The following is a 9,841-nucleotide window of genomic DNA, read 5'->3' as shown; positions in this document are numbered from 1 at the left end:
GTTACTCCAGCGGTGGTCGCAGGTTGGCCACTGCTGTGATGTAGCTGCTTTCTCTGCAGCGCAGCATAGGCAGCTGTTTGCAGGAGAAGACCTGCTGCCATCTGTGTACACGATGAGGAGCAGGAAGGACACAAAAACAATTCACTTCTGTGTGTCAGCTTGAATGCTTTGGAAACTACCTGAATAAAACCAATCCTCTTCATCAATCAGGCTTAATCTTTGTTATCCAGCAGCTGACAGGTCAGCTCTCCAGAATGGCCTCTACTCATGTTTCCTCGCCAATCTGAGCTCAGACAGATACCCGGGCTGTTTCCTGTTCACGTCAGGGAGGACGTGCATAATATCCTGAAAACTGAGCAAGTATGAAATCAGCTTCTGTCCTCTTTCTGTCTTCCCACCATGTTTCCATCTGTGTGTCAGTCTCAGGTGTCTTCAGGCTCGCCGCATCCTGTTGCTATGGAGCAGCTGGTCAAACACCTATCCAGGTGTCAACACCTTGGCTGGATGAAGGTGATTGGTAAGTTGACAGGTTGATTGCGGAGGGGGACTTTAACAAACAGCTGGTTCAACTGGTAACAGCTGGTTCAACTGGTAACAGCTGGTTTCACTGGTAACAGGTAGTTCACTGGTAACAGCTGGTTCAACTGGTAAAAGCTGGTTCACTGGGAAGAACCGATTCAATGTTAACAGCTACTATTACTGGTAACAGCTGGTTCAACTGGTAACAGCTGGTTCAACTGGTAACAGCTGGTTTCACTGGTAACAGGTAGTTCACTGGTAACAGCTGGTTCAACTGGTAAAAGCTGGTTTCACTGGTAACAGGTAGTTCACTGGTAACAGCTGGTTCAACTGGTAACAGCTGGTTTCACTGGTAACAGGTAGTTCACTGGTAACAGCTGGTTCAACTGGTAAAAGCTGGTTCACTGGGAAGAACCGATTCAATGGTAACAGCTACTATTACTGGTAACAGCTGGTATCACTGGTAACCACTGGTTCGCTGGTAAGAGCTGGTTTCACTGGTAAAAGCTGTCTTCACTGGTAACAACTGGTTTACTTGTAACAGTTGGTAATCCCCCCCCCCCCCCCCCCCCAGGAGACCCACAGCCTCCAGAGACCCCCAACCGGCCACCAACCCCGAGTGCAATAAGGTCACATTCTCCCCCCATACTAAGTGATGGAGCTGATCACAGGGGACCAGAGGGAATAAAGTTCAGCTGACTGATCTCTTGAGGAGGCAGACATCATCTCGACACTGATGTGATCTAATAAGAGATTTCTGAACTGCTGGATACACAGACTTTGTTTGCTTTTCCAGTTCACAAGGATAGTTTTCTTTGCGATACATAAACTGGTGAGGATTAAGTTTGCAGAATTAAATTCTATGTTAATTTCACCCAAGTAACCCAGTAGGCCCAGTTTGGGGTTTGTAGGGATGTTACATTTGAAGCAATTTGACAGATCTTTACATACCTGAAACCAGAACTCCTGGACAGGTGGGCAAGACCACAAAACATGGTAGTAGCTGTCAGTCGTGTTGCCAGTGCAGTGTGGACAGATGTTTGATTGTGACAGACCCATCCTGAACATCCTGTGTCCTGTATAATGAGTTCTATGCAGAATTTTAAATTGTATTAGTTGCATGTTTGAATTCTTAGTCATTGTAAATGTATCTGAACAGATTTGTTCAAATACCACCTGGTTTTACTGATAATATCTGTTATTAGTGGTAACAGCTGGATCACTGGTAACAGCTACTATTACTGGTAACAGCTGGTATTACTGGTAACAGCTGGTTCACTGGTAACAGCTGGATCACTGGTAACAGCTACTATTACTGGTAACAGCTGGTATTACTGGTAACAGCTGGTTCACTGGTAACAGCTGGTTTAACTGGTAACAGCTGGTATTACTGGTAACAGCTGGTTCACTGGTAACAGCTGGTTTAACTGGTAACAGCTGGTATTACTGGTAACAGCTGGTTCACTGGTAACAGCTGGTTTAACTGGTAACAGCTGGTATTACTGGTAACAGCTGGTTTAACTGGTAACAGCTGGTATTACTGGTAACAGCTGGTTCACTGGTAACAGCTGGTTTAACTGGTAACAGCTGGTATTACTGGTAACAGCTGGTTCACTGGTAACAGCTGGTTTAACTGGTAACAGCTGGTATTACTGGTAACAGCTGGTTCACTGGTAACAGCTGGTTTAACTGGTAACAGCTGGTATTACTGGTAACAGCTGGTTTAACTGGTAACAGCTGGTATTACTGGTAACAGCTGGTTTAACTGGTAACAGCTGGTATTACCGGTAACAGCTGGTTCACTGGTAACAGCTGGTTTAACTGGTAACAGCTGGTTCACTGGTAACAGCTGGTTTAACTGGTAACAGCTGGTATTACTGGTAACAGCTGGTTCACTGGTAACAGCTGGTATTACTGGTAACAGCTGGTTCACTGGTAACAGCTGGTTTAACTGGTAACAGCTGGTTCACTGGTAACAGCTAGTATTGCTGGTAACAGCTGGTTCACTGGTAACAGCTGGTTTAACTGGTAACAGCTGGTTCACTGGTAACAGCTGGTTTAACTGGTAACAGCTGGTATTACTGGTAACAGCTGGTTCACTGGTAACAGCTGCTATTATTGGTAACAGCTGCTATTATTGGTAACAGCTGGTTCACTGGCAACAGCTAGTATTGCTGGTAACAGCTGGTTCACTGGTAACAGCTACTATTACTGGTAACAGCTGGTTCACTGGTAACAGCTAGTATTGCTGGTAACAGCTGGTTCACTGGTAACAGCTACTATTACTGGTAACAGCTGCTATTATTGGTAACAGCTGGTTCACTGGTAACAGCTGGATCACTGGTAACAGCTGGTTCACTGGTAACAGCTACTATTACTGGTAACAGCTGCTATTATTGGTAACAGCTGGTTCACTGGTAACAGCTACTATTACTGGTAACAGCTGCTATTATTGGTAACAGCTGGATCACTGGTAACAGCTGGATCACTGGTAACAGCTACTATTACTGGTAACAGCTGCTATTATTGGTAACAGCTGGATCACTGGTAACAGCTGGTTCACTGGTAACAGCTAGTATTGCTGGTAACAGCTGGTTCACTGGTAACAGCTACTATTACTGGTAACAGCTGCTATTATTGGTAACAGCTGGTTCACTGGTAACAGCTGGTTCACTGGTAACAGCTGGTTCACTGGTAACAGCTAGTATTGCTGGTAACAGCTGGTTCACTGGTAACAGCTACTATTACTGGTAACAGCTGCTATTATTGGTAACAGCTGGTTCACTGGTAACAGCTGGTATTGCTGGTAACAGCTGGTTTCACTGGTAACAGCTAGTATTGCTGGTAACAGCTGGTTCACTGGTAACAGCTGGTATTGCTGGTAACAGCTGGTTTCACTGGTAACAGCTACTATTACTGGTAACAGCTGCTATTGTTGGTAACAGCTGGTATTACTGGTAACAGCTGGTTCACTGGTAACAGCTGGTTCACTGGTAACAGCTGGATTTACTGGTAACAGCTGGTTCACTGGTAACAGCTGCTGGTACTGGTAACAGCTGCTAGTACTGGTAACAGCTAGTTCACTGATAACACCTGGTATAACTGGTAACAGCTACTATTACTGGTAACAGCAGGTTTAACTGATTACAGTTGGTATTACTGCTAACAGCTGATTTTACTGGAAACAGCTGGTTTACTGGTAACAGTTGGTATTACTGGTAACAGTTGGTATTACTGGTAACAGTTGGTATTACTGGTAACAGTTGGTATTACTGGTAAAAGCTGGTATTACTGGTAAAAGCTGGTATTACTGGTAACAGTTGGTATTACTGGTAACAGTTGGTATTACTGGTAACAGCTGGTATTACTGGTAACAGTTGGTATTACTGGTAACAGCTGGTATTACTGGTAAAAGCTGGTATTACTGGTAACAGCTGGTATTACTGGTAACAGCTGGTATTACTGGTAACAGTTGGTATTACTGGTAACAGTTGGTATTACTGGTAACAGCTGGTATTACTGGTAACAGTTGGTATTACTGGTAACAGCTGGTATTACTGGTAAAAGCTGGTATTACTGGTAACAGCTGGTATTACTGGTAACAGTTGGTATTACTGGTAACAGTTGGTATTACTGGTAACAGCTGGTATTACTGGTAAAAGCTGGTATTACTGGTAAAAGCTGGTATTACTGGTAACAGCTGGTATTACTGGTAACAGTTGGTATTACTGGTAACAGTTGGTATTACTGGTAACAGCTGGTATTACTGGTAAAAGCTGGTATTACTGGTAACAACTGGGTTCACGGGTAACAGCTGGTTTTACTGGTAACAACTGGTTCAGTGGTAACAGCTGGTATTGCTGGTAACAGCTGGTTTTAATGGAAACAGACGATTTACTGGTAACAGCTGGTTTAACTGGTAATGACAGAACTTCATATTATTTTAATGGCAATGTTACAAAGCATAAAGGGCAATGCGTCTCTTAAACTAAGGTTAGCCTACGCCATCTGTGATCAACCTGTTTTATCTCATGTCAGGTTCTGGATGTGTGAATTTCACTTTTGAATTTTAATTTTAGATCTGAATTTGAAAGGAGAGAACTGAAAATGAACCAGGAAAATGAATTACAGAAACAAACGTTTCAAATACAGATGTTTTAATTTCGCTAAAATTGTTCAAACAAGCATATTCAGTTTCAAATTGAACAATTCATATTCAGATATAAGGAACTCTCCTTGTGGCACAAAGTTGATCCCATACATATGACGTAGTTTTATCAAGAGAAGTGGGTGACTCAGACGGGAGGAGAAAGTAGCTGCTGGACTACCAACCCTGTTATACTGAAAGTCCGTCATCAACTGCCTCCATCTGCTAAACGCTACACCCATGTAGTCTCCCACTTATTATTTCTTTTACTTTTCTTGGCTAATTTTCCTCCCTCTTGTGTGGTAAAGAGTCTGGGTGTATTTTCACAGAAAACACCAAGCTGAATGATCCACGGTCCTCTTTGCCTGTTTCGCCGCCGCCTACTTCAAATACACAACGAGGTTCACAGCTAAAACGCACAAGGCTAACAAGATGACTAACACATTCAAAGACGACAAGACAACATGTCAGCTGCCTGTTGTGTACGCCGAAATCCATACATTTATCAACAATGAGAACACTTTCTTTTTTGTTGCAACTGTGATTAGACATGATAAATTACACACTGTATCTTTCAAATCCAGACGGTTTCAAAGATTCATGAACTCATGCTTAAAAATGACACTTCTTGTCAATGTGTAAGTTAGAGTCAACATTTTGGTTAAAACTGAGCCTTAAACAACCGATGCAGTTTCTCCGCCCTTGTAATAGACAATGAAAAGTTCAAATGTGGGGAGGCTTAAGTGAGAACGAGACAGTCGATCTTGTTATCTAAAACCCTTTTATTGATAATATAAGATTTATTCAAAAGAGATCCAATATTTGAAAGGGTCACTTTAAAAGTTGTGCGATGATGGATTTGTGAAGGGTATCAGACTTGTGACAGTGGAGTTAGTGTGCACATGATTAGAGGTGTTTGTCATGTCTGCCGGTGATGTGTAATGGAATAAGCTGACAGTTTAATGTGCTGAGGCTGTTTGGTTTGTTGGAGGAACATGAGTTTAAGGTCAGCTGGAAGTTGGATCAAATCTCTTGCGGTACAAAATTTGCACGTGTTGCATTTTCCATGAAAAGGGCTTTTTAAATAGATGAATACATTTCATTTTTAAAATTGGTAAAAACCAATTTTGCACACCCACCTACAGAAAATAAAGACATACCAATATTGTTTTGTCTTCGATTGACACTCCTGACAGTTCTTCTATCCACACAAGCGTGAGTTTTCTCTTCCATCGATGAGCGCTTGTCTTGGAATGAAGGAGGGCTCAGAATATCTTTAGATAAATAATGGACTTCGGGGGTAACGAAAGCCTTCAAGTAAGCAGTAAATCCTCTGGAAGGTTTGAGGTTTGATTGATCAGCCTCTCCTAAATGAGATTCCTGGTAGTGATTTTTGCCTCAGCATCGGTCTTTCAGGAAAACGACACAGCATGAACATGTAGTTCAGTCTGAATGTTAAACTAAACGGAAGAAATTCAGAGCTGCCAGCTACGGGTGTATGTCACCATGGTAACTGACTGAGCTCAGCTCAACTACCAGTTTGAGAACCAGAAAACTCGGCACGAAATGAGTTTTGACTAAATGGGCTTTCTGAAACAGACCCAGGTTGAAACACTTCACTTCCTGTTTGCTGTGATGAAGCCCTCTGATTGGACAGTGACACACGGTGAAGAATCTGGACCATAGACATTTTAGAAAGGGTCGAACTTTGCTGTGGATGAATACAAAGTCCCACTGACATGTTTGTGTCTTGATGCTGTCACAGAGCTGAAGGGCGCCTCCATCCATTGGTTGTCCTGTGGACGGAGGGCGGAGCCTGTCATCTGGACCAAGATGTTCTGCATCCTGTCAGATTCACAGCTACTGTTGCTGGACGACCTGGAGGTAAGCTAGACCTGGTCTTCCAACAGGGACTGCTAGACCAGGTCCTCCATCAAGGACAGCTAGACCAGGTCCTCCATCAAGGACAGCTAGACCAGGTCCTCCATCAAGGACAGCTAGACCAGGTCCTCCATCAAGGACAGCTAGACCAGGTCCTCCATCAGGGACAGCTAGACCAGGTCCTCCATCAAGGACAGCTAGACCAGGTCCTCCATCAAGGACAGCTAGACCAGGTCCTCCATCAGGGACAGCTAGACCAGGTCCTCCATCAGGGACAGCTAGACCAGGTCCTCCATCAGGGACAGCTAGACCAGGTCCTCCATCAAGGACAGCTAGACCAGGTCCTCCATCAAGGACAGCTAGACCAGGTCCTCCATCAAGGACAGCTAGACCAGGTCCTCCATCAGGGACAGCTAGACCAGGTCCTCCATCAAGGACAGCTAGACCAGGTCCTCCATCAAGGACAGCTAGACCAGGTCCTCCATCAGGGACAGCTAGACCAGGTCCTCCATCAAGGACAGCTAGACCAGGTCCTCCATCAAGGACAGCTAGACCAGGTCCTCCATCAAGGACAGCTAGACAAGGTCCTCCATCAAGGACAGCTAGACCAGGTCCTCCATCAGGGACAGCTAGACAAGGTCCTCCATCAAGGACAGCTAGACCAGGTCCTCCATCAGGGACAGCTAGACCAGGTCCTCCATCAAGGACAGCTAGACCAGGTCCTCCATCAGGGACAGCTAGACCAGGTCCTCCATCAAGGACAGCTAGACAAGGTCCTCCATCAAGGACAGCTAGACCAGGTCCTCCATCAGGGACAGCTAGACCAGGTCCTCCATCAAGGACAGCTAGACCAGGTCCTCCATCAAGGACAGCTAGACCATGTCCTCCATTGGGGACAGGTAGACCCGGTCCTCCATCAGGGACAGCTAGACAAGGTCCTCCATCAAGGACAGCTAGACCAGGTCCTCCATCAAGGACAGCTAGACCAGGTCCTCCATCAGGGACAGGTAGACCCGGTCCTCCATCAGGGACAGCTAGACAAGGTCCTCCATCAAGGACAGCTAGACCAGGTCCTCCATCAGGGACAGCTAGACCAGGTCCTCCATCAAGGACAGCTAGACAAGGTCCTCCATCAAGGACAGCTAGACCAGGTCCTCCATCAGGGACAGCTAGACCAGGTCCTCCATCAAGGACAGCTAGACCAGGTCCTCCATCAAGGACAGCTAGACCATGTCCTCCATTGGGGACATGTACACCAGGTCCTCCAACAGGGACAGGTAGACCAGGTCCTCCATCAGGGACAGCAAGACCTGGTCCTCCATCAGGGACTGCTAGACCAGGTCCTCCATCAAGGACAGCTAGACCAGGTCCTCCATCAAGGACAGCTAGACCAGGTCCTCCATCAAGGACAGCTAGACCATGTCCTCCATTGGGGACATGTACACCAGGTCCTCCAACAGGGACAAGTAGACCAGGTCCTCCATCAGGGACAGGTAGACCCGGTCCTCCATCAGGGACAGCTAGACCAGGTCCTCCATCAAGGACAGCTAGACCAGGTCCTCCATCAAGGACAGCTAGACCAGGTCCTCCATCAAGGACAGCTAGACCATGTCCTCCATTGGGGACATGTACACCAGGTCCTCCAACAGGGACAGGTAGACCAGGTCCTCCATCAGGGACAGCAAGACCTGGTCCTCCATCAGGGACTGCTAGACCAGGTCCTCCATCAAGGACAGCTAGACCAGGTCCTCCATCAAGGACAGCTAGACCAGGTCCTCCATCAAGGACAGCTAGACCAGGTCCTCCATCAAGGACAGCTAGACCAGGTCCTCCATCAGGGACAGCTAGACCAGGTCCTCCATCAAGGACAGCTAGACCATGTCCTCCATTGGGGACATGTACACCAGGTCCTCCAACAGGGACAGGTAGACCAGGTCCTCCAACAGGGACAGGTAGACCAGGTCCTCCATCAAGGACAGCTAGACCAGGTCCTCCATCAAGGACAGCTAGACCAGGTCCTCCATCAGGGACAGCTAGACCAGGTCCTCCATCAAGGACAGCTAGACCAGGTCCTCCATCAAGGACAGCTAGACCAGGTCCTCCATCAAGGACAGCTAGACCAGGTCCTCCATCAGGGACAGCTAGACCAGGTCCTCCATCAAGGACAGCTAGACCAGGTCCTCCATCAAGGACAGCTAGACCAGGTCCTCCATCAGGGACAGCTAGACCAGGTCCTCCATCAAGGACAGCTAGACCAGGTCCTCCATCAGGGACAGCTAGACCAGGTCCTCCATCAAGGACAGCTAGACCAGGTCCTCCATCAAGGACAGCTAGACCAGGTCCTCCATCAAGGACAGCTAGACCATGTCCTCCATTGGGGACATGTACACCAGGTCCTCCAACAGGGACAGGTAGACCAGGTCCTCCAACAGGGACAGGTAGACCAGGTCCTCCATCAGGGACAGCAAGACCTGGTCCTCCATCAGGGACTGCTAGACCAGGTCCTCCATCAGGGATAGCTAGACCAGGTCCTCCATCAGGGATAGCTAGACCAGGTCCTCCATCAGTGATAGCTAGACCAGGTCCTCCATCAGGGATAGCTAGACCAGGTCCTCCAATGGGGACAGCAAGACCTGGTCCGCCATCAGAGACAGCAAGACCATGTCCTCCATCAGGGACAGGTAGACCAGGTCCTCCAGGGTTTCATGTGGATCTGAAGGATCCTCATCCCGAGCAGTTTAGCGTAAAGGCTCTACAGCTTGTACAGGTGCTGAGAAGGTCCATAGTTTCCCCGTGCAGGTGGTCCTGCAGGGTCCGGCGATGGAGACGACAATCCGTCCCAATAAACTGTAGATTCCAGGGTTTTCCAGGGTTTTCCAGGGTTTTGCTCATTTCTTATGAAGCAGGACTAAAGTCACGTTGGATCAATAACGTGATCAAATAATCTTCTTCAGGTTCATCCCATGCTTCTCGCAGAGAGGGCGGAGACTTGCACTGTGTGGTTGCTAAGATACACCCTGCATGTGACCTCAGCGCCTCCTCCGCCCGCCCACAAAGGTAAGTTCAGATCTCTGCAAGGAGAAGATTGGGAAGGCGGAGCAGGACGCAGACAGTTGGGAAGGCGGAGCAGGACGCAGACAGTTGGGAAGGCGGAGCAGGACGCAGACAGGAAGGAACACCTTTAAGAGACAGTGGGACAGGTAGAGAAAGACGGACGTTTGGACCTGCCATGGAGACGGACTTTGAAGACGGTAAGAGGACGGCTGGAGTTGCTTTGTGTGTGCAGCACATCAG

The 9,841-nt window shown here is 47.2% G+C and overlaps 1 protein-coding gene across 1 annotated transcript; it reads left to right on the top strand.

Moving 5' to 3' along the window:
- Window positions 1-456: 456 nt before the first annotated feature.
- On the top strand, window positions 457-9,732 carry LOC306764585 (uncharacterized protein; the record flags this gene model as incomplete). The annotated part of the gene is made up of 3 exons (XM_079251759.1): window positions 457-517; window positions 6,432-6,550; window positions 9,502-9,732. The coding sequence occupies 3 exons, from the start codon at window positions 457-459 to the stop codon at window positions 9,730-9,732; spliced, it is 411 nt and encodes a 136-aa protein (XP_079107885.1).
- Between the last annotated feature and the right edge of the window lie 109 nt (window positions 9,733-9,841).

The sequence above is a fragment of the Telmatherina bonti genome (assembly GCF_933228915.1).
Source record: "Telmatherina bonti genome assembly, chromosome: 13".
Taxonomy (NCBI): Eukaryota; Metazoa; Chordata; class Actinopteri; order Atheriniformes; family Telmatherinidae; genus Telmatherina; species Telmatherina bonti.
The sequence above is the reverse complement of the archived record's forward strand: the minus strand, read 5'-3'. Positions and strand labels throughout refer to the sequence as shown.